General features: G+C 43.8%; 1 protein-coding gene across 6 annotated transcripts in view; it reads right to left on the bottom strand.

Annotated features, from left to right (window-relative positions):
• The window catches only part of LOC142397480 (mitogen-activated protein kinase kinase kinase kinase 4-like), a 72563-nt gene that overhangs the window by 44723 nt on the left and 2628 nt on the right, over positions 1-25212 (bottom strand). For 5 of the 6 annotated variants that reach the window (XR_012772712.1, XM_075480871.1, XM_075480867.1 and 2 more), the window contains exons 3-10: positions 15941-15997; positions 9875-10000; positions 9618-9728; positions 5909-5999; positions 5593-5723; positions 5173-5227; positions 4930-5008; positions 3236-3408 (exon numbers count right to left, since the gene is read on the bottom strand). Coding sequence is in view for 5 of the 6 variants with exons in the window: in XM_075480871.1 (XP_075336986.1) it covers positions 3236-3408; positions 4930-5008; positions 5173-5227; positions 5593-5723; positions 5909-5999; positions 9618-9728; positions 9875-10000; positions 15941-15997 (823 nt within the window). In the remaining variant the exon portion in view is untranslated. Of the gene's footprint in view, positions 1-3235; positions 3409-4929; positions 5009-5172; positions 5228-5592; positions 5724-5908; positions 6000-9617; positions 9729-9874; positions 10001-15940; positions 15998-25212 lie in introns of those variants that run through there. The other variant, XM_075480870.1, reaches the window with a different exon arrangement.

Raw genomic sequence — 25212 nt, 5'->3', positions numbered from 1 at the left:
ACCACCGTGCTTGACAGTTGGTATGAGGTGTTTGTGCTGATATGCTGTGTTTGGTTTTTTCCAAACGTGCTACTGTGCATTATGACCAAACATCTCCACTTTGGTCTGGTCTGTCTTGTGGTTTGTGCAGACGCAGCTTTGCAAACCTAAGCTGAGCTGCCATGTTCTTTTTAGAGAGAAGAGGCTTTCTCTTACAACCCTTCCAAACAAGCCATACTTGTTCAGTCTTTTTCGAATTCTACTGTCATGAACTTTAACTTTTAACATGCTAACGGAGCCCTGGAGAGTCTGACATGAACTTGCCGTGAACTTGCTGGGACGTCCACTCCTGGGAAGATTGACAGCCGTCTTGAATGTTTTCCACTTCTCTCTGTAGAATGATGGACTCCAAATGGTATGGAAATGGCCTTAAAAGCCTTCCCAGATTGATGGGCAGCAACAATTGCTTCTCTAAGATCATTGCTGATGTCTTTCCTCCTTGGCATCGTGTTAACACACCCCTAAATGCTCCAGACCAGCAAACTGATAAAACGTCTGCTTTTTGCCCTGCGACTTTCCCTCTTAAATTGCTCTGAAAGTATTAAGGTTGGACTTTGGTTTTGTAATTCATCATATGTTGCTGTTCATCTGAGGCTGCTAACTTTAAGACCTGGTGAATACCAGATTTCCAGTTATCTTTCTTATTGAAAGAGGGTGCAGTTCATTTTTCACGACTGTAACTGTGTCACCAGCAAACAGCTTTGCGCACCAGAGGTAAAAACACCTTCTCTGTTGACACTAGCTGTACCGTGTTTGAGTGAGAAGCTGAAAGATTACCTTCTGTAACATCACACATTCCCTGCATGAAAGAAAAAAAACAAGCTTTGCACATAGGGTGAACACCTCCGATGTCTCAGCATTGGGGTCTGAACTCTGTTTATTTGGGCTTTCTGAAGAAGCCACTGTTTCATTAAAATCCTATCATGCCTGTTTCTTGCTAAGTGTGGCAATTTTGTCCTTAAAGTATATTCTGGGAAAACTAGCTCAACACAAGACTAAAGGAGTGTCCTCTTTAGTGCAGTACAGAGCTGATATTCTTCAGTCTTTCTTTCTTTTTACTGCAGCATTCCCTCAGGGCAGTCACACTCAATCATCTCCATCTTGACCCAGTGCAAATACTAAAAGTTACCCTCCCTTAAATGCACACTCTTTTTTAAGGAACCCATAAAGCAGGAAAACAGTCGACTATTCCAACAGTGATATTGACAACTGATCCTTTCTGTTCCAACCATGTGTTTTGCACTTTCTATATATACAGTTTTCATTACACTCAAATCGCTATTCTGGCGGCATGTAGATGAAGCCAACCAGCCTAGCATAACAACATTTGGCTAACATATGGTTTAAAAGCAGCCTGGGCTGACTCGAACATTAAACGTGACACTGCATATGCTGCCACTGCGTTCAAAGCAGATCGACAGACTACGGCCGACAACATGCAACTTCTCAGAAATCCAGAGGTAAACTCTCACTGTGTCGCTGTGAGGTCATGTTGGACGGTTCTCGCTCGTTTAAAAAGAACATTCGTGTTGCGGTTTGAATTTCTTCTTGGAGCGACACATACTCCAAAACATAGACAATCTCTGTGCAAACCGTACCCCTGGGCACGCTGAGCATGACACATCCTTTTTGCATCATATCCGGAGCATTCCTTTTTTTTCTTTCTTTCTTTCCTTTTTTTTCAGCGGCACTGGCTTTTTCCCACATTCACTAATACTAGAGGCATTTCATTTTGTAGGGGCCACTGGGGAGCACACACATACGCACACACACGCACACACACGTAAATCAAGCCCTAAACACACTGCATGCATGCACACAAACACAACACAAAGCATTCAGTAAGTCTACCAGTCATTAGTGTGTTTTTTTATAAGCTAAGAGAAGATTAGAACCAGATGGTCTTTCTGTTTCCTCCTTCCTTCCCCTCAGCTTTTCTCTGTGGCCTGTTTCTGTCTCTTTCTCATTGCTGTTGTCACCGTCTCTATCTGCCTCTCCTTCGGTTTAGCTAATGTAATGAAATGTGAAATTCTTCCGAGGAGAGGGATCATCCTGCCTGTTATCAGCACTCACTTGAAAACCTGCATCTCCGTATTCCTTTAAGGTAAAATACAGGCTTCAGAGCAACACATGCTCCCATTTCAGGGAAGGCCTTGTACATTTCAGCAAGACAATGCTAAACCACACACTGCATCTATCATAACAGCATGACTTTGTAGTAGAGGAGTCCAGGTGCTGGACTGACCTGCCTGCAGTCCAGACCTTTCACTGACTAAACAAAAAAAACACATTTGGTGCATCGGGACATGCAAAATAACAGAACGAGGAAGGCCCAGTACTGCTGAGTAGCTAAAATCTGATATCAGACAAAAATGGGACAGCATTCCTCTCCCAGAGGTCCAGCAGCTGGTCTCTTATGGTCCCAGATGTTGATAGGCTGTTGTTAAAAGAATAGGGGATGCTGCACAGTGCTAAACATGGACCTGAAAATGTAAAATGTCTCACTTTCAACATTTTATATTTTCTAGTTTTTTATTGTGAGTGAACCATTGGTTTGAGACTTCCAAATGACTGCATTCGGATTTCATTTACAGTTTAAACAGCATCAACCAACCTTTTTTGGAATTGGATACATGAATGAAGCTCACAGATGAGAACACGATTGAACAATGTCTGAGTAAAAAAGTAGAGCAGAGTCTAACATATCTCCGTCTCGTCTTCCCCTCCTCTGACTGTTTCTCTCACAGTCTGACTGCACACACTGCCAACACACATTCAGCTCCTGCAACTAATCCAGAGAAAGGATGAGAAATTGGTCTCACAATGTCTCTCCTCCCTCCCATATCCTGAATGTGCTATCGTTTGTCTTGTGCCATCCCTCTTTAATAATTCTGCCCACGATTGCAGAGCACTGTCATAACCGTGTCAAAAAGCACAAGTTTTAACAGAATTCAAGAGGGGTTATGTAAATTGTGGACAATACTGGCAGCCAGATGAAACACCCCAATGAACACAATGTCATAAACGAGTAGAAACACACTGTTTAGGAGAGCCTGAGCAAAGCAGCTGCACAGTGTGCACCAGTACGGCTGGTTCCGATCATTACTGACTCACTGTAGTGAAGTGAGTATTGTTTTCGGTTGTGTGGAATTAAGTATTCATTTCTGGCACTTTTATCGGCTCCACGTCTCCTCACCTTTCTCTCGTTTCTTCCTGGTTCTGTCCAGGTGATCCTTCAGCATGATGCGAACCTGCCTCTCGTTAGCCAGGTCTCTGATGAAGGCGTGTCTCAGCAGGGTGTCTGTGCTGGGACGATGAAGATGGTTTTTGACCAGACAGCTATCGACAAACGATAAGAAGCGCTTTGACCTACGAAAAGGGAGCAAAGGGAAAAATAAATAAATTTATGAGAAAATCGATGCTGGAAAAAACCAAACAAATGTACACTGAATGCTAGGTTTCTATTCTGGGAATCTACTTATAGAAAAGCTATGGTTTTTTTTTTCTTCCACTTATTAAGTGAGGTTGTGTGAAGTGTTTACATGCATCTCAAAAGTCCAATTTTGGTCTGAGAAAGGGAATAAAGAGGAGATATTCCCTTCATGTGCCTTTATAGTGGGCTTGAAATGAAACATCCAGTAAATTTAGACTTGACAATAACCTGCTCAGCCACTGCACACATTAACATGGGTAAATGGAATCTTCAGAGTTTCTCCTGCCTATCATAAGATGAAGCTGCAGACCACAGCTTTTTTCTTTTCCTCACTTTGCGCGATAGCGGTCACATGGGAAAATATTTGTGGCGATAAGGCTTAATAAAAATAATCTACAGTTAACAAACCCTCAGCACTACCTGTTTTACACTTCACATGTGAAGGCAATCTTTTTCTCTTACTGGTTTGGGTCTTTATAAGAAATGCTCATGTTTCTTGGACTATTGGATTTTGCTGGATTTAACATTGGTTTTTGTCGACTCAATAAAAATACATACAACAAAAATTCTAATTTAAAAAACAGCTACAGATCAAAGTAGAGTAAACTCCATCAAAAACAACAACAACAATAAAATGATGAGGTGCAAATCAATATAAACTCATAGTTCAATGGAATAAGAGAACAAGTTTCCAAGAGTTTCCAACAATGAAACATAATAAAAACAAAGAGCACAAAATTCCAATGTATCTTAGTCATTAACAGCCTCTACTAGCAGCAGAAACTCACCTACAGCGTAGCAGCAGCAGGGAAACTCCTGTCTGAAAGTTGCTGTGTGTTTGTGTTGAGTTGATGATGACGTTTTAAAGCAGCATCTACCAGTAAAGCCACTCCAAAAATAAGAGGCATCTCTTGCTTGTACTCGGAACTTATAGAAAACTGGGAATGAGCGTGTGTTGCTGTTTAAGAATGCTGCCTGAGGGAGGCCTGGAGGTAAAAACATGGCAAGGCACTGCACCCCTGACCATTGGGGCTATTAAAAGCTGTCCTGAGAAGAACTTTTTCTGATAATATTAATACTGAATGATAGACAGCAGCCGGGGTCAACCCGAGAGTTTAATCTGAAGGGTTTATCTATTATGCATGGAATAGAGGGAAGTGAGAGAAGAGCGAATGTGGCATACGAGTTCATAATCAAAACATTAGAAATGACAGCAATAACACTTTATCTCCCGTCTATTTTAAACAGCAGACAGCTGACTTGCAGTTTTTTTTCCATCTTAACATGTCTAGACATGCCCATGACTTTCAGCTTTCAATTTCTTTGTAAAAAAAGAAAGCGCTGGAATGTCTTTTGTCTGATACACGAAAGCCACAACAAAGAGCACTTAGAAGCTCTGCTTTCGGAAGAACTAAAAACCTAAACAGTTCCATCTACAACCTGTTGTGTGTGCTTACCATTTCTTTGATTTAAGTCTGGGTGGAGGGTTTCGAGGAATCAGAAAGAGCGCTCTCATCGGATGCATGTCGCAGAGAGCTGCGTGGAACGAACAGCGCAGGTTACGCGGACAGAACGGAGAGAGACATGAAAAAACACATGGTGAGCCAAATGAATCCCTGGAGGAAACATATGCAGTGAAAGCTACAACAATGCACTCCAGTCGTGTTTATATTGCATGTGCAGATGTGTCTCTGACTTACGGGGGGCTCCTTCAGCCATCTCTAAAGCAGTGATGCCTAAAGACCAGAGGTCACTCTGAGAAAGAGAGACAGAGGAAACATGTTAGCTTGGGTTAGCTTTGTGAATTACTAAATCACCTTGCACAGACGCAACTAAAGAAATGGGAACAAAATACGAGTCTATGCAACAGGCTGCTAGTAGCAAAGTGCCTAAAATTACAATATAAAATTGGTTCTTTGCTAAAATTTGTGTTATGTGTAGGAACAACGCTGGTTCATCCCTTGAACTGGGTGCCTTTTCATGCTTGAACGATTCATTTGGCCACTGTTCTGAATAAAATGACCCATTCCTCTGAAAATGTTCAGGTAAAAGGAGTGGACCCATTGCTATTGCTCAACACCACCTCAACCGGTTACAGGGAAGTCTGTGTGATTAAATACCCTGTAGTCGTATGTGGCCTCAGGGTTCTCATCACAGGCGATGACTTCCGGAGCCATCCAATAAGGGGTACCGATGAAAGTGTTCCTGCGACCAATCGTCTTATCCAGCTGAGCCGAGACTCCGAAGTCCACTGGAATGTGAAATCACGAGAGGATGTCAGGACAAAAAAAGAAAAAACAAACCCAACATTTGCCCCTATAAGAGGCGCTTTCTTGTGTGGTTTACTATGAATGCGTGTACGCCTGCGGACTGTTCTGGCAGGGGGCTCCGCTCACGTGCCTGAGGAAGGACACGGCATGAGTGAGTGTTTCTTACCAAGTTTGACTTCGGCATTCTCTGTGAGCAAAACATTCTGTCCCTTAATGTCTCTGTGAATCACATGATGGGAGTGAAGATGGGAAAGACCCTGGAAGACAAATACGCACACAATAAACACACCCAGACACACAGTCAGATGACCACCGTTACTATGAGTGTGAAGTCTCAGACGCCGGCTTCAAAGAGCAGCTTCATCGTGAGTCTGCTCCGATTAAACGCTCGATACCGAGCGGAATTCCCGCCGGGCGTGTTTTGCGCTGCTTTTCTTTCGCGGCAAATATCGAAACATTCTTCTTTTAAGTGACCCTGGTAGCCATTCTACCACTCGGCGGCACAGTTTCAGTGTGTGCGCGCTCTTCTGTGTGTTTGCGCTCTCGCTTCTTCAAAGGAGGTTCAATAAACAGAGGAAACGAGGCACTCTTTTTTCAGACAATGACTTCACCGCCATGTCCGTGTGTATCTGCGAGTGTGTGCGTTGTGATGTCGAAACAATGGGGAGACAGCATGGCTGACAGCAGCATAGAAAACATTGGCGACATTCCAGAGCCTTTTGTCTCTAAAGATTTAAAAAAAACCTGCTCAGTTCCAGTTTTTTCCCCGACACCAACATCATCAGCCAGATATATATTTGAACTCGGATGATACACAAACACAAAGACCAACATAGAAAGCAGAACAAATTTCCCTGTGGTCGTTCTCAGGACCTTGTGATCTCTCGTAATGTTAACCATAACATCTTACAGACGAGTGCTTTAAACTGGCCTTTTCAGTATATAAATGAAAAAATACATGCTTTTCTCCTGCTGAGTCAGTGGGAAAACATGAGAGGGAAGAAATGCCTAAACATTTATGAGTATCGCTGTCAGTTTGGCTTTGATGTTTCATGCACGACAGCAGTCATTTATCACTATCGGCCCGAGTTTGTGCAAACAAGCAAATTGCCCCCCTAATTCCAAAAAAAGCTGGGATTCAGTGTAAAACGTAAATAAAAACAGAACCCGACGATTTGCAAACCCTATCAGATAATATTTAATTCACAACGGAACACAGAAAACATCAAGTGTTCATATTCAATTTGATGGCAGCAACACTTCCCAACGTCCCAAAAGAGTTGGGACGGGGCCATGTTTCCCACTGTGTAGCATCCCCTCTTTTAACAGCAGTCTGTAAACATATAAGAACTGAGGGGAGCAGTTGTTGGACCCTCGGAAGAGGAATTCTTGTCTGATATAGGATTTTAGCTGTTCAACAGTCTTGGGGTTTCTTTATTGTATTTTGTTTCTGGCACACCGAATGTTTTCAGTTGATGAAAGGTCTGGACTGCAGGCAGGACAAAAACAGGAAAACAGCAGTATTGGACTTAGCAACATTAGGATATTGCACATGATTACTATTATAAAAGGAGATGGATGTTGCACATGAGTACCAGAAGAAATGATCACAGAAAGCCGGTCGTAGGAGTCACCGTAGCTAACAATCTACAGGCTCAGTTGTTACGTGTGTGTGTGTGTGTGTGACAGAGAGGCAGAGGAGTTACAGGGCCTGGTGGCCGTGGGAAGGCATTCAGTAGAGCCCTTAATGCTAGTTAGCCTGTGGCTAAAAGTGCTCCTCCATCCTACCACCACGTCATGGATCCGATGACATTCATTGTCCATGATAGATTTGTGTCTCGACAACATTCTGTTTTCCATCACAGTCTCCAAAGTGTCGAGTTCCTCTGCCACCCCAACACGCCACAGCAAAGAAGACGACACAGGCGACCACAGACATGCACAACATCCTCAGCATAGTGCTGCAGACTCTGAATGATCCGAGTCTGTGTAGGAAATAAACCTAATTAGGCCCTTCTTGTTTAGTGGGTATCTAGTTCTTTTACCAGTCGATTGTCCACGAATACACCAAGATACTTATAATCCTGCACAACTTCCACATGCAGGTCACCAATGGGGTTAACGGGTGCCCGTGCTCTCCTCAGATTCAGTTCTCTGGTTTTACTAATGTTAGGCTGCAACTGATTCAGCTCGCAGCGGTCCACAAAACTGTCAACGACCCTCCTGTACTCCATCTCATCCTCGCGCCTGATGTATATTGCACAGTCCTCTGAGAACCTCTGCAGATGGCAGCCCTCTGTGTCGTACCTGAAGTCGGATGTGTACGGGGTTCAAGAGGAATGCTGACAGAACTGCACGCTGTTGAGCTCCAGTGCCACACAATGCTGCATCAGCCTTAACTTGCATTTGAAGAGGATTCCTGGAAGTGTTCCTGAGCCCATGCAGAGACTTCCGTGACAGAATCATGTCTGTTTTTAGCGCAGTGCTGCCCGAGGGCCTGACGATCACGGGTCCAATTCCGGTTTCTGTGCATGTCCCTTGCAGATCTCCCCAGAAAAATATCTCCAGATTTTCTGTACTTTTTTTTCCTCTAAATCTCTACTTCAGAGAGACTCTACCTCTCTGAGGTCCTCTTTTTATACCTAATCAGGTTTCCAACCTGTTTCTGAATAAGCCTACCGAGCTCCAACATGCTCCACCAGCTGTTTCTGTCACTTTCAGTGACTTTTCAAGCCTTTTCTTTAACGTGTCCCAATTCCTTTTGAGGCGTGCTGCCATCAAATTAAAGATGAGCTCACATTTTTCATGAAACCGTAAAATGTCTCTCTTTCAGCATTTCACATTCTGTGTTCTACTGTGAGCAATATTTGCAAATCATTGCTTTCTGTTTTTCTTTATATTTTAACACAGCGTTCCAACCTTTTTGGAACTGGGATTGAATAGCCGTTAATGTTAAAAACAAAGCTCACTAACGGAAGATTAAGCTGGAAGGTTCTTTTATGAGCGCATTTTATCGTGTAATGTGTCACTTGGCCACATGCTGCTGTAGTCGAAACACTCCCTTCCACTACAGAGTTGAGCAACAAGTTGTTTTTTTTCATAGAATGATTCATTTCTGGACAACAACAGTAAGTTTGAATATCTGCAAAACCTTTCCAGCTAAACCACCCTTACAAAAGAAGAGGAACTGTATTAGAGCGTTTTCCTTTCATGCACTAAAAGAAGGATGGAAATACCCGAAATGGAGCATGTGATGCAAACATCCGCCGAGGACTCCACTAAAGAGATTAAACATTGTGTTTGGCCTAACAAAGAGACAGTAACCTTCCTCAGATAATAAAACTACAAAAGTTTCACAGTAGTTTAAAGGTACCAAACAAACTGTTTACCTCTGTTTGCTCACCGCCATCATGGATGAAAAGTAATGACTGATTAGCCTTTTCTTTTTCCAATTTGTGGAAAATTTGACCAAAACTTGTTTAAACGGGCTCAAAATGAGCACTCGAGTACTCAGCGAGCAGCTTAATCATTTCGATTGTTGCTTTCGGGTTAATCTTGGATGTGGTGTTTTACACCAAAATGCAATAACAAAGCATAATGAATTCACTACAGCTTTGATTGGTGCTTGTGGCTGGATTCTTCCCCGCCGAAATGATGGCAGAGTCTCATCAATACTGCAGTGTTTGGAGCAATCCTTTGTACTGAACTGAAAAACACATGTAACAATCAAGACTGGCGTGCATAAACCCCCTCCCCGACGCAGTGGCATGTATTTATGGCTAAGTGAGAATCTGCAGTTGTACAGCTCTGTCTGGGATCACCAGCTCGTCCTCCACACCAGGCGGATACGGCTGTATGGTGTGTGTTGACCTCACCCTGAGCACCTCTCGGCAGATGTAGGCAATCCAGTCCTCTTTCAAACAGTTTCCCTTCGTCTTTTTCACCAAGTCTGTCACGGAGCCGGCTCCACAGTACTCCATCACTAACTGGACAAACAAATGAGCAGACATTTATTAGACGCGCAGGTGTTTGCCAACTCTAAATAACTGCAAACGTTACCGAAAATTCAACAAATGAAATGGTAAAACACATGAAAGGCAGAGGGGAACACTTATTCATGAAGAAAACAAACCCAGAGTTGGTGGTCCTGTCCAGCAGGGCCTTTCTTAATAAAGGCTCCATAATAAGTAGCTATGTTTCTATGGTGGGAGTAACTTTTCAACATATTGATCTCCAGTTTGATCTCCTCCTCTTCTTCCTGTCCATAAAAAAAATCACAGAGAGAGAGAGAGGGGGAGAGAGAGAGAGAGATAAATATTAAATGTCATAGAAACACAATAGATCCCATCAGTACTGTCGATGTAAAACCTTTTTTTTATTTACACATGAGTGCATCTCCAGGGAGAGTGTGTCCCCTCTAGATGACCCTTCACCTTGCTATAGGACCCTAAAGGGCGGATTATACTTCTGCGTCTATCGTCTTGACGTGTTGCTTTGCTCTGGTCGCAAACCACTTTTCATGTTATGGTTCTGCAACCTCGGTCTGGAATTTCTCGGGACGCACAGCAGTTTCCCCTCGCGAGAATTTCGGTGGGCGGTGACGAGAACTTCGGCGGCGCTGGCGGAAGTGTTTATTTTTACAAAAAAGAAAAAGTGTATGCAAGATATGGATTTGGAGTTGCTCGACATCGAGAAGAACAGCTTTTTTTATTGGAGTTGGCGAAAATGCAAAGCAGGAAGCCACACAGACAACCGGAAAGGCACACCGAGGACCAATCACAGCCGCTTTTGTCTGCGCACTTCCGTTGGGTCTGCGTCCGTCCGACGTGTAGTCAGGATTTTTCTGAGGTGCACGACGACGCGCGCAGAGCCTCTGCGTGGGGGAGTGGTCAAGATTTTGACGCTCGCAGAGGCTCTGCGTCCGAGCGTCAGGGGCTTTGCGCCTGAAGCATAAATCAGGCTTAAGTCAACTGGAGCAAAGAAGAGCAGACAAGGACGATGGGTGGTGGAGCTGGATGTGTTTTGTTCATCAGAAGAAGAAACACCAGAGAACTTTCTGCACATCTCAGCAGGGCAGTAAAGGCAGAGTGTGAACTTTCCCCTCCATCTGAAACACGAATCCTCCCGCTCTCCGCCTGTGACTGCAGGCTAGGTGTAGATGTGCGAGTCAGTGTGAGTGGGCCGAGCATGTTCTGCTGAAGGGATTGTCTGACAGACCCCGCGTCTCAGCAGCAGCAGAGGATAACCCTCTGGGGTCTGAGCCCATTAATGATGTCATGCGATCTGATCACGCCGCCGTCACCTACATTTTGATTTCATTATTTAGTCTGCTTATTATTCTTTGTGTTATCCGATTGTTTTTGGTAGATGAAATGGTGAAAAATGACCGTCTACGTTTTCTGAAGAACTCTTTGGTTTGGCTGCATTACCTCAAAAACGTCTTATGAAGAAATAACATTAAGTTCTGAGAAGCCGGTCGGACTTTAGAATTTTATCTTGCGACTCTTAGCTGCGTGCTAACACTTGTGTTTAGAGCAGATAATTATCAGCACGCTCACCTTGGTCTACCATCGCGGCTTAATTAGGGTTTTACATCAGATGTAACGTGCCATCAGTACATCCACAGATCAACGTGATTTAATATGCTAACTGAGGCCCGTAGAGTCGGAGATGTAACTTCTGTTTTTTAAGTTGCTCTGAGCATTGCACGGTCTGACCTTGGGGTGAACTTGCTGGTCTTTAATGTTCTCCTCAGGTAAATAATAAATGTATACATATCTATGTATAGCTGGAGTCTAGCTCAAGCCCAGCCCACACACCCCCCCGGGGATACAAAACACTGTTTCTGGCAGTTTTTCCACCCTCAAATTGATTTACACTTCAACAAGTTATTAATATTTCACGTTGCTGAAATGACTTGACGTTGTGGCTTTTGAACTCGAAAAGTAAACAGAGGTTTAATATCACAGAAATGTCATAAAAAAAACTACTCATGTGTGAAAGCCTCCTTTCTGGTGGGACTTGAGAAGACAAGAGGAGCTTTAGATGCAGTCCACTTTAGTCAGGACGGCTGCTGTCCGGAACTTGTTGTCTGTGTTGCCAGTGTGAGGGGAACGGAGAGGGGCTGTCTAATGGATTGTAAGGTTCAACTGCTTCGATGGCAAATGCACACGGCGGAGCCACATGCTCAGCGTAACAATGACTTTTAAAAGCAATCTCAGGATTGCAAACGTCAGAAAACTGCAGCGTTATTGTTCGAGTTGCTCCCAAGGCAAACCGTTTAAAAAGGACTACATTCTTCAAATAATATTTAGGCCCGAGCAGCTAAGCGCTGCGAAGGCCTATTGTTTCTGGTTTCTGAAGGATTTTCTTCTCCGCACGGAATCTCGAATAGGGGGGGCCTAAACGTATTCGAAAACTCACCAAACTTTACCCAAAATTCGAAAGTGGGCGTTGCCAAACTGCTCTACAGCGCCACCTAACGTGAGATAGCCCGAACCGTACATCGTAGAGATCTGAAACTCGGTATGTATGTAGATCGCCTCAAATCAAGAACAAAAGTCTCTTGGAGGTATGCTCTAAAATAGGGCTGGGCGATATGGACCAAAAGTCATATCTCGATATATTTAGGTTGAATATCGATATACGATATATATCCCGATATTTTTTTCCGCAAAGTGAGAGCTGTGAAATGAAATGCTCAGTCAAAGTCAAAGCCAAATACGAGTAGTTTTATTGAAAAGTCACTATAAAATGTAAACACTGTATAACAAAGCTCCGTAAGGTGCACATTTAAATAAAAAAATATCTGAAATAAAATTAGCCGATAAAATAAAATAGGTAAATCTTTTTCTGAGGGCAGCATTTATATATAAAGAGATAAGAAAATAAAGTGTTCAGTTTAAGAAAAACGTTTTTAAACATCAGCTTGAGATTACCTGTTTATTTTTGTTAATTTAATAGCTTATCTGAACAGTCTCAACCAGTTGCCAAGCCGTTTTCATCTCCCAGTCTTGCATGAAGTGAACTGTCACGCTCATATAAGGTTCGCACAGGTTCTGCTTGACCACATATCGCTGGTCAACGCAAAATGGGTGACGTTAGCGAGCCGGCCCGCAACGTTCTGTCTGACTTCACTATACATTTGCGGCAATACTTCTCGTGCAAAATAGTTGCGACTGGGAAGCTCGTATCTCGGGCCCAGCTTTTTAATTAGCTCTTTGAACCTCTTTCCACTGTTGCAACAGGGACCATGTCTTTGGCAATGTGAAAGGATACTTGTCGCTTTTCTCATAGGGCACACAGCGGGAAAATGAAGCTTGCAGTGAGCTTTGTCAGGTGTGGGACGGCTTGTGCCTGTGGCTGCTGCAGCGCGCAGTTTCACACACTCTTCATATTGCACTTTGTGCTACGTTTTTAAGTGATAAAAAAAGATTCGTAGTGCTTCCAGCACTGGCTGCAATGTGCTTATGGCACTCCCTACATATAGCTTGGTTTTGTTGCTCGTCTGACAATTTGTATCCGAACCATCTCCAAATGATTGAGCCACTGCTTTTTCTTTTACCAACCAAGGGGCTCTCCTCCGTATGCTCCGCAGGTGTTGTTGCCTTCTCCATGTTTGTTTAAGAGTGCCGGAGTGTTCCTCCCCCTCCCCCCTCTGTGCATGAGAGAGGAGGGGCGGAGCCGGAGCGAGGGAAGCAGTGCAGAGAGCTCTGATCAACGGCTTGCCTGAAGCAAGTATTACAGCGCAAATTTGAACAATATCGATATATGCGATATGGTCTAATTCCATATCTTATTTAAAAATCTATCGATATATCTTAAATATCGATATATCGCCCAGCCCTACTCTAAAACGTACAAGGAGGCAGCCATTTTGGGTCAAAGGGCAAATTTTGGCCATTTTTCAGATTTACACACCTCATACAAAAACTTTCACGCCCTAGGGATTTTGAGCTACGGACTTCATCTTTGGTCGGTATGCAGTTAAGGGATGGGGGAGCAAAAGTTATCAAAAATCTTGAGTTTTTGAGCATGTTTAGGGGGCTTGGCCAAGCGGCGAACTTGGCATACTCACCAGTGTAAACGAAACGCTATAACTTCCACGTAAAAAGTTCAATCTGCACCAAACTTGGTATGACTCATCCATGTTGGATGCATGTCGATCCTATGTGGTAATATGCTGACGTTATCTAAACTCCACCCCCTCAGAACAGGAAGTCACTTTTTTTACTTGGAAAGCTTCATCTCTGGCCCCCTTCACCTAATCAACATGATCTTGTGTCAGAATACAGATAACAACTCGGTCTGACTTGCTTTAAAACAGTTTTCAGTTGAAGGCGTGGCTGTGGCGGCGTGGTGAAGTCAGACACCGCGCCGTTACCATACATTTGGCTCTAAATTCTACAGTTTTGAGCCGAGATGCACCAAACTCACTGGGATTGATCCTAATCCACCCCCCAACAGGTGTGCAGTTCAATATTTGATGGGCGTGGCCTAATGCCTCCACAGCGCCCCCTAACTCTAAAAAACATCAGCCCCAAGCCATGCTTTCACCGACACTTATGAAACTCACCACACCTGTGCGTCTTGTCAGGACCTACAAAATAGCGTGGGCGTGGCAGAATGGCAAATTCCAATCCCTCGCCGTTTGCATACGTTCGGCTCTAAATCTCACATGCATCATCCGATTTGCACCAAACTAAATAAGAATGACCTTTGTTAACCTCTAAAGAGCCCAATAGGATTATATTGGAGTGTGACTCCACTGCGCCCCCTAGATCATGTAAACAGCTATATCTCCTTGAGACATCCGATCTGCACCATATTTTTTGTGCATCATTACGGAGCAGCGCTTGACACGTTGGCGTGGTACATTTCTGTCGTCACTAAACCCCGCCCCCAAAAAACAGAAAGTGACGGTAACTCCTGTCTGAAAGGTGAGATATCGGTCCAACTTTGAACACGTGCCACTGGTGTCGTACTGTCGTGGACTGAAGGCGATTTGGGAGATTTGTCGCACGCTCCGCCTGGTGGACGGGTGCGGGAGACGCGTGACGGCGTTGATGACCATGTCGGGGCGGCGGTGCCGGCGCTCAGGCGGTCGCAAGGCCAGAGCTGCGCTTGGCTGCGAGGGCCGATATCACTGCTCGCAGTTTTAATGTGCGTTGTGTCTTTTCAGGGATAATGTGAGTGGGAAAAAACGTAGCTGCTGGTAGAGAGATCTTTTTAACCGAGATGAACGTGAAATATCATTCACACCATTGTCATACTCATCAGCCCAGTCTGTAACCGCTCAGGCCTTATGGATGGGAGGGGGTTATCATCCAGGACAATCAATCACATCACTATACAAAAGCTTCATTTTGAGAGAGCTGATCAGTCAGAACGACTTTGTGCTGATCCGCAGTTCTGAGGAGACAACTGGACCCAAAAGAGTCCTTTTTACAGAACGGAACCCTTTTATAGCGCTTAAAGGTGTCCCACAGTGATCTCTAATATTGATGACTGCATCAGAGTGTACGACCTAGGCTTGTGTTGTGGCCTTTTATGTATTTAAATGTCTCTAGAGTCCTTTAATTGTTTTAAGATACTTTGTGCTGTAGATGGAGAAATGTGCCAATCACTTCCAATCTTTGTTTTTACACTTTTCAATCATTTCTTCACACACCTGTGGACCAACTGGAGACCCTCCGGCTTCTCTTCGCCCCTCGTGGACTCAGCCTGTGACGGATGCCACGATGACACGACTGAGATTGCCTGTTTGAAACCCTTTTTTTTTTTTTTTTTTTTTTTTTAAACGAAGCTCTAAATTGTCGCCCCCGCCGAACCTTTTTGAAAAATTTGTTGCAGCCCTGAAACGCCGAAACGGATAAATTCGCAAACTGAATAAACCGGACGAGAAAAGGCCTGAAATCTCTTGGGTTTGTGCCGCCTGCGATGAAATAAAAGTCAAATAACTGTCCGCGTGTGATCCTGACTGAGGGTTGATAGACAGGAGGATTGACATTTTTAATGAATAACCCCAACAAATAACCGAGAAGCAAAGAATGAAAGGAAGAAACAAGAGAAAACGGGAGTAACTGGGAATGTCAGGAGAACGGCTGATTGATAAACACACTAAAGATGAGGGGCAGAAGAGGAGAGATCAAAATGAAAGCAAAGACACACATACAGAGTGTTTACAGGGCACTTTTACCTCCGTAACCTCCATGACTTTGATGGCTGCCAGTTGACCAGTCTTGACATGGCGACCCTGGCGGCAAAAACAAGAAAGAGGAGTCACGTCACAACGTATCCAACAGAATGAGCACCCAACAAGAAGCGGATATTTCAACTCCTGACAGCAAAGTGCTTTGACAGGAGCAGATGGTGAGGAAAATGGAAAGTGAGCTGTTTCGCTGCCTCGTGGAGCAGCCCGACACCAGATTAAAGAGTCAAATGTGCTCTCCCCTCCCACACATTGCAATCTCTTGATATGTTTGTCAGTGTTTGTGGACAGGGCTACGTCTACCAGAGAAAAACTAAACATGACACCAGAAGAGAGTGAAAGAAACCGTAAAGGAGGGAGCGAGCCAGCAAGGAGGACCAGAGCTGTGAAGCTCAGCCAGGTGAGAACGTGGAAAACTGAAAAACCGACAAGATGCGAGAGCAGCTGCTCTACGAGCCTTTAAAGCTGCGATGTATGACGAGGCTCTAAGCGTCTGCATGAAATGGGCCTGAGGGTCTGACATGGAGCATGGTCAATCAGTCATTACAGAGTTACACCATGAGACGAACACAAATTGAGGGGTTGTATATATATGCCTGTTTACATTTTATTTCAAAGAACAATAAGAAGTTAAAAAGTTTATGTAAACGAACAAAATGCTCATTAGCAGAGGTGAGACACATGTAGTTGCTTTTTCCTACGAGCACATAAACATTCTATCCTGATTAAGGTTGGAACTACAAACGGAATCCTGAGCGGGTGAAGCTAGGAGAAGAAGAAGAAGAAGGAAGCATTAAAACATGGACAGGAAGTACAAAGGCACACAGAAAGTAACAGAGCATTAAGGATGCAGCCATTGTAAAATTCTGTGCCGATTGTTTTTGTGGTTTACTTTCCCTTCAATGCCGGGGAAAAACAAGTAAAGGCACATGGGAGGGAAACATAGTTAGTGTTTCCTGGTTAGAACAGCTGGGAGTACAAGTGTAGAGGAAAAGGTGGCTGCACAAAATGATGCTGTCTGGAAATGTCTGATGGCGTAAACTCGTAAAGATGGACACAAAGTCAAGAATTGTTTTCCTTGAAATGCCCTCGTACTAAGAAGAGTGTTTGTGGGCACAAGAGTTCCGTGACATCCTGAAGTTCTTGTGACCAACATCTTCGTAAATCATCCGTTTCACTTGGGGAAAACACGCAGGCAAAATGTCGAAGAAGGAAACGTTCCAGTGGAACGCTGCGAGTGCTGCTTATCAGACAATGTTGCCAAGCCAGCGGGCGTGAAACGCACTCCAGCAGAGATTCCACTCGCATTCATCTACACTTTATACTGAATGTGAGATGCACCCCGCCAGGCTCACCGACCCCTCTCCATTCTGGCCCTGGCCCTGGTCCTGCCCCCACGCTGAGGACACCATCTCCATGATTGTAGAAAACTGTGGCGTGCGAGCAGCCGCTGGCCTGACTGGGATAAATAAAGGAAATGTCCTTCCTGTCCCATCAGACTCAGTGGTGTCTGCATGCTGCCACCATAACTCTCCCACTACTCCCAGCTGAGCTACTTATTAACAGTATGCAGCACAATCACACACACACACACTTAAACGGCTCACTGCTCTACATCGGAATTAATTGGAGAAAGCGTCGCATTTTCTGACACTGAAGTTGAGTAAATCACACACACACACCAAGTGTGGCAGAATTTAGATACAATGGCCTCGTGTGTTTCCGCCACTTGTTCTGTGACACACACGCACAAGATGGCAGAATAAGGGAACGCGACAAACACTGTGTCTGTGGAAAGGTTACTTTTTACATGCATTCAAGTAAAATGCTAATTAGAAACAGAGACATTTCCAGCGCAAACGGCAGCAGGAGGCAGGGGAGGAACGCTAACTGTGTCTCTAACATCTGACTCAGCCCTCCCTCTGCGCAAATCTGTCCGTCTCAGTCTCATCTGCCCCTTTGCACCCGTCCCCCGACTTTTAGACCTTTCAAACTTTATTTTTGGAGAGAAAGATTTTCCCCTGTGAAACAGATCTTGACCAGGTGGCTTAAAGACTGGAGGCATTCACCAGCTGGCACTGAATCGCCAAACAGCTGCACGGTTTTCCAATATTTTGGGTCTAAACCTTCAGAGAGCTCAGTTAGAACTCAAGATAAGGTTGCATGAGGTTGCCAGAGGGACGGGCTGTTATCAGCCGGCTCAGTCGGGTGATTTCTTTCTGTCGGTTGCTTACATTAAGCAAACACCGTTTTACATGAGTGGAATCCTTGCAATGTGAAAATAAAACTCAGTGCAACAGTGTCTCTGTTGCTCTGTAACGTCTGCAGTCTGGGACAATGCTGGCTTTAGCGTGATTAAAAACCTAGATTTCAACTATTTGCTTACAAAAGCGTTTTTTCCTCCCCGAGTGGAGGCTTTTTTTTTTAATTCCAGCTCTGAAGTGAGTTCGAGGGAGCACTGTACCAGATCTCTGCAAGCTCATGTTTGGTTGCACGCTTTAAGCCAAAAGGGAACTTAAGGGAACAAATTCAATTTATTGATCTCAGAGAAGGAGAAAAAAAAACCCATAAAATGTCAAATCAAAAAAAGGGTTTTTAGGCCACGGGTCCAGATACTCTACCCTTTTATCAAATCGATGTTGTTAGTACTGCTCTGTTAGTCCAGTAGCTGTGCACGCTGGGATCTTTCGTCCAACATCTTTTAGAATCAACTCCATCTCGAACCGTATATTCCCAGTTTCAGCGACCACTGCATAAAGTGGCTCAGCAAAGCGGGGTTAAATTTTTTTTTTTTTTTTTTAAAAACCTGCCACCGACTGGCGTTTTGGGGCTGTTAAGAGTGCTGGAGACACACCAGCACAAAAAAAACATGCACTCACATTGTAGAAGCCGACTTTCACCAGCGCAAGCTCAGAGTGGAATCAGCCCAGAGGTCCGAGCACGCTAGTCTTTGTCAGACCGACTCTTTTTCCCAGCAGCTTTACTGAAGCGCAGCACTGAGTCCCAGCTGTATGTATATTCAAAAATATTTTTTAGTGGTAGTTTTGGAATTTAAAGGTTCATAAAGGAGGTTAGTTTGTTCTGTGTGCCTTCAAACAGCTGGACTTCCCCATATTCTCAGTGCTCCACCACACAGGGGTAATCAGCTCTGACCACAGCTCTAACCCTTTTTGGGGGGGGGGGCTGCTTTCCTTTTCTCTTGGTCGTTTTCATCAGCCTCTTTCCCTCTTCCTTCCTCCTCTCTGTCTCTCTGCCTTTCACCTCTGCCTTCCTTCCTCTCCCCCTCTCACTTTCCTCTCCATTTTTCCCTTTTGTCTCTCTCCCACTCTTTTTCTGTTGCACATCTAACCGGCACAAACAGGGCTTCTCCACACCGTGCTGACGGATGGCTCCTTTCTCTCTCTGTGTCACTTCAAACCTCCGCCCACTGCTTCTTAGCTCTGAAACAAAGATTCCTATTTCAGAAAATAAAAGCCGATTCATTTCACTTTTCTTTTTTTACATTCTAAAAGGCTTTACGCAGCTCATATGTCCAGCTTTCGAGGAAGAAACTGCGAATGTTTAGACAAAGGAACTACTTTGGGGTTTCCTCAATTAAAAACCCTCTCAGCGCCTTTGCGGAGCAGCGACAGAGTGTCGAGCTGCTGGGTTGCAAAAGAGAATTTTCTAGTTAGTCAAAACCATCATGTTTGGAAACACAATATTTTTTGCATTTTGGTCAGCACATCTGAACATGAGTAAGGCCAGAGGGATGATATGTGCATTACAGAAAGGGAAGCGATGCTAATGAAACCAGAGAGAACTGAGGAAGTGTAAGTGATTCACTCTGGGAATGGTATTAAAGCCAGCTGTTGCGCGGTTTCGACACGGTGTCACCGAGAGGCAGAGGAGGCTGAAGTGAAACTGCAGAGCAAGCGCACACCGCTTTGACCTTTCGCAGATTAACTGAAATATCCAGTAAAAAACAGAAAACCAGTGTTACATTTAGGTTTCAATGCCACCTTTTGAAAGCATCGAAGCATGCACGCCGGCCAAACAAGAGTCTACTATTCCAAGCTATTCTTTCTAGTTGCATTCGGTGATGATAACTGCATTGTGCTGTCACACTCTGGGTCAGAAAGTGACACTTTGATGCTCAAAGTGTCGTCACACTCATGTCAGCATTTCTGAGGAAAGAGCAGTGTTGCGTCAGGTCAAAGCTTTAGCAGAGTTTGTCATTCACACTTAAAATCGCGCGCACACACACACACACACACACACGACTCCACAGCACTGCATTGCAGGGAAGGGAAGTTCCTTTTGCAAACAGGGAAACGCCCTGAGTCTGTGTGTGTCTGTGTGTGTGATGATGTGTTTATGGTGAGTGAGAGATGCACGAAAAGCGTACTAACAACCTCGAATGCAGCATTACCAGAACATGTTTTTGCTTTGTGGCTTTAATGAAACTCTGTTGTTACTGTGTGTGTTTTATTTTTGTCAGGGTTGGAGCCCTCTGTCCCGAGGACACGACGCTGCCGAAGGACTCCGACCGCCATGTGATTGCCACAGCACATAATGCAGCCTTTAATACTCATGTGCATTAGATCCCCCCACATGAGTGTGTTGAACTTGTAAAAGAAAAGTTCCACAGAAATCCTTTTAAATTAAGACTAAAATGAGTGAAGCTAAATCAGTGGAACCGTGACCTTGCGTGTCTGTGTTTGTATTAATGAGCATATTCTGACAGCGGGAGCATTGGAGATTCGAAGGATTTATACTCTAAGAACCTGTCGACTAGTCCAGGGTTTCACTTCTTGCCTTTAAACTATTCCTGCTAGTAATTCACTGCGTCCAGCATGCCAAAAACTACATGGGTGGAGTCTGCAGTACTGAATGTCACCGACTGGTCAAACACACGTTTCATTACGATATGAAAAACAAAGCAAAACATCTTTGGAAAACGGGTCTTTTATTAAGAATCTCAAATCTCCTTCGACCTTCACATCTGCACTTCACTTTTTTTCCCCTCCCCCCTTTCTTTCCAACATTCATTGAAACACGCAACGATGTTCTGAAGATTCGTGCAAAAATGATGTTTTGGTCTAATCTAATAATAACAGTTCTTAAGACGTGGCCGAGGCGTAAATGCAAGTGGGATGAAGATTCCCCGTGTAGTTCCTGACCTCTCAGGGGAAGTTTGGATGGAATGGCCTGATTGTATCCAGCCCTCACTGCAATCAGCCTCTCCTAACAGTGTCTGTCTTAGCGTGTCGGAAAATCCTGTCTGCCTAACAGGGGGCTGTTCTGCTGAAGTCAAATGAAAATGAGACCAATGGAGCTCACTTTCCTCCAGTCTCTGTCTGTATCCCTGTTTCTGATTAACATAATATCTGACTGCTAACGACCAATTAGTGGGTCAAGAATAAATACGTGCGCCCACATGCTGTGCAACATGAGTCACAGTCGGTTTAAGCAAGCGCAACAACCAGCTCCTGATGTGAGACGCAGGTCGACTGCGGAGCTTTACTTTATAGCAGAACTACGATCCCAACTCCGAAACTGTTGGAACGCTGCGTAACTAAATGCAACTATTTGTAAGTCTCATAAACCAATATCCTGTTCACAATAGGACGCAGAAAACATATCTGATGTGGAAAGTGAGACGTTTTACTGTCTCGTGGAAAATATGAGCTCATCTTGAATTCGGCGTAAGCGACGCATCTCAGAAAAAGTTGGGACAGGGGCAAGAAAAAGGCTGAAAAAGTAAGTGGTACTGAAAATAAACAGCCGAGGGAACATGCTGTGGCTAATTGGGTTCGTTGGCAACGGGTCAGTTACATGACTGGATATGAAAAGAGCACCTCAGAGAGGCAGAGTCTCAGAAATAAAATGAGCAGAGGTTGAGAAATCTGAAATATTTCAGACATTCCTCCCCCGAAAGTCCGGCAGCTGGTGTCCTCAGCAGAGTGTTGTTAAAAGAAGTGGTGATGCCAAACAGTGGTGAACACGGTCCCATACAAACTTTTTTAGAGACATATTCCTACCATCAAGGTCAAGATGAGCGGATATTTTTCACGAGACAGTAAAACGTCTTACGGTCAACATTTGATACGTTTTCTCTGTTTTATTTTGATTGAAATATTGGTGTATTAGGTGTGAAAATCATTGCTTTCTGTGTTGTTTCTTTTTCTTTTTACATTTCACACAGCGTCCCGACTCTTTAGGAATCGGGGCTGTAGTTGACAACATAACCAATAGACAGCGGATCGCTGGTTTACAGCAGACGTGTCGATAAACTACACACATAAATATCATTGTGGGATTATTGGCTGAAAGAATTTCCACATGGTGTCATGGCCAACCTGCCTTCTGTCCTCACTTAACTCTCCTCCAACGGACACCGGCTTCTCCACATGGATCACTCAGAGAAGCTCCACACCACAAATGTGCATCCAGCCAATTCTTTCAACTCCATTTTCATTCCTGCCCACCTAAAGCTGTTGCCAGCATTTTAATAAGTTATGAGCTTGATATTTAATTCAACTTGAACCCTATCAAATCTCATTTGTGTGCTTGACCTTATCTAACCCCGCCCTAACCCTTAACTCCACTTGTTTCTGTGGTTTTAGAGCCGGCTCCTCTAACCTTTCGCCTCCTACCAGCCTTTGTACAGCTAAAAACAAACAGACTGACATCATACGGGCACGCTTGACAGTTCAACAAAGATAGTAGTATTTGCACGTTTCACGTGGGAGAGAAACTAAGATGCTGTGCGCTCAAAAGCCAAGCTGGTTAATCGGCCAGAGATTCAACAAATAATTCTAGTGTCGCTTGTTTTCTTGCACACAAACTACATGCATATTGTGCAAAATTCAGAGCTGTGCTTGATTTTCTTCGTGTGCAAGCAGCAAATGTCCAAATACAGGATTTGTGAGGACCCCCAGAAAGCCACCTTAAGGGATTGCAAGAATTTCCGGCTGCTTGGAAGAAACATGATTCAGAAAATACATTTTCAGCTACAGTTGTGATAGTGAGATGTTAAGTGGCATAACCGGTCTTTCATTAAGATGCACGCAGCACTGATGGACTGACTTAAAGTCCCGATCAGCTGTTGCTGGATTTCCTGTTCACCTTCCATTGCTACACATTCAAAATGTACCGTAATGACGCAGAGAAATAAACAAAGGAAAAGCCCAGTTGCTTTGTCAGCATCTCCTGCGTTGCATCAGTCCACAACCAACTGTTTCTGTGAAGGCTTTTATGTGTGTGTGCGTACATCAGTTATTGTTCTGTAGACCCTGTACCTGTCCTGCTCTGCCATGATGGCATTCGCCCACGCACACAAAAACAAATACACACACTTACAAATGCTTTTTAAAAACAGTTCTTATCAAACTGCCTGCTAACGCGTCCCACTGTTACTCTGCTTACGGCAGCTCTAATAAACAAGAACAAAGCGCCGATAGACTGCGAGTTATTAACAACCCGGGAAATGCAGCCAATAGGCAGGAAACGTGATGAGAGAAGCAGCCACTGATGGTTTAAAGGGCAACAGACCTGACCCTTATTATCTGCCTGCAAAACATTTCACCCACAAGCTAATTTTGCAAGTACTTTAGATCAGAATGACGGGACACAGGGAGGAGCGGCTTCGTGTCAAAACCAAAATCCTCTCAGGTTAATACACTGATCTGTGGAAGATGCAACCTTAAATCGTGGGAATCACGACTTTAAGTCAGCCTGAATACTCAAAATTATAGATTCCAGCCATTCCTTCTTTATGTGATCTGAAATCGGGGCCGATCATGTGGTTTCAGACTCGATTGGAAATCGGACATTACATCCCGATCAGCAATCGGATATTTAGCCTATCTATATATCAGGGTATCTGCACATTTTTTAAATCAACAAATTTAATGACTTTTAAGACCTTTTTAAGACCTCTAAGAATAAAAATTAAGATCATTACCACGGCAAAAATGTATATAAAAACTACACTCTAGGCTGTTCAGTTTAACAAAGCACATTGTATTTTAGCAACAGTGCAAACAGTCAGTGCATATTTACAAATCTCAATAATACAGCAATACTGCTGTAAATAACATACAAAAAGTGTGTAAACAAACTGCTGCCATTTGTCTGTCTGTTTGTCTGAGGCTCTGAGCAAAATAAATTCATAATTGAACCTAATTTTCGAGTTATGTCTACTGTGCCTTTACAACTAGCAAAACGATTTTACTACCCAAGTTAACTTAAACCAGAACTTTGGACAACTCACGTGAAGCACAGACTATGGACAGTGACTTTGCATTGCATAAACCACACGACAAAATTTAATTTCCTTTGGGATTAATAAAGTATCTCCAATCTAATTAAATTTAAAAAAAACGAGCACAGACTGCTCACACAGTCAATGGCACGTACCCATAGAAAAAATACACACTCACACACACAACCTGACTATCGACTGCTAACAACCATGATCAGTAACCTACACAAACCCAGACACATAATGGCTCGGCGGCCAGCAATCGGATAAACCAATGAAGTGAATCAATCCTGTAAAAGAATGAAAACAAGTGAATGAAACCTGCACTCACCCATTATGAAGTTAACTCTGCCAGCCCCTCCATAATCTTGCCCCTGCTCAGCCAACTCCTTGACGTCGGGTATGGTTGGTAACGTTACTGCAGCTAGCATTAGCAACGAGGCTGCTAGGCTTGCTAAATCGGTAAGCATTAGGCTACTGAAGAAAGCTAGTCTTTTTAGCTACGTTATATTATCATCTTTCTTCTAGGCTATAAGTTAACCTTTGTTTACGGCCACTGGCCCTAACCTGACGCGCTGGCTGTCAAATCACCGGAAGTTTTCACCGGAGGTACTGGCGCACACACTAAAGTTCGAACGTCAACGGTCGCCATATTGTGCACAGAGCGATAGAAAATCGTCTCTCCAGACATATCTTTCTTTCATTCCGCCCAGATGAAATTTAATGCCGTCCAGATTAAATTTAATGCCACTCTTCGAAAATCGGCGAAATTTAGGACATTTTAAGACCTTAAAAAACGTATTTTTTATTTAAGACTTTTTAATACTTTTTAAGGATCCGCAGAGACCCTGATATATGTATATTTATTCTCATTCTTTTTTTAATCAGAACTATAATATTTCAAAACAAATGGGAAAAAATAACAGTGTTAGTATTTACTGTAATGTGGTGGTACAGAGTCAGATCATCTCAACTCCACACAGAAACAACGCATGCGGCATGACGTCACTTT

The sequence above is a fragment of the Odontesthes bonariensis genome, chromosome 13 (genome assembly GCF_027942865.1).
Source record: "Odontesthes bonariensis isolate fOdoBon6 chromosome 13, fOdoBon6.hap1, whole genome shotgun sequence".
Classification (NCBI taxonomy): Eukaryota; Metazoa; Chordata; class Actinopteri; order Atheriniformes; family Atherinopsidae; genus Odontesthes; species Odontesthes bonariensis.
The sequence above is the reverse complement of the archived record's forward strand: the minus strand, read 5'-3'. Positions and strand labels throughout refer to the sequence as shown.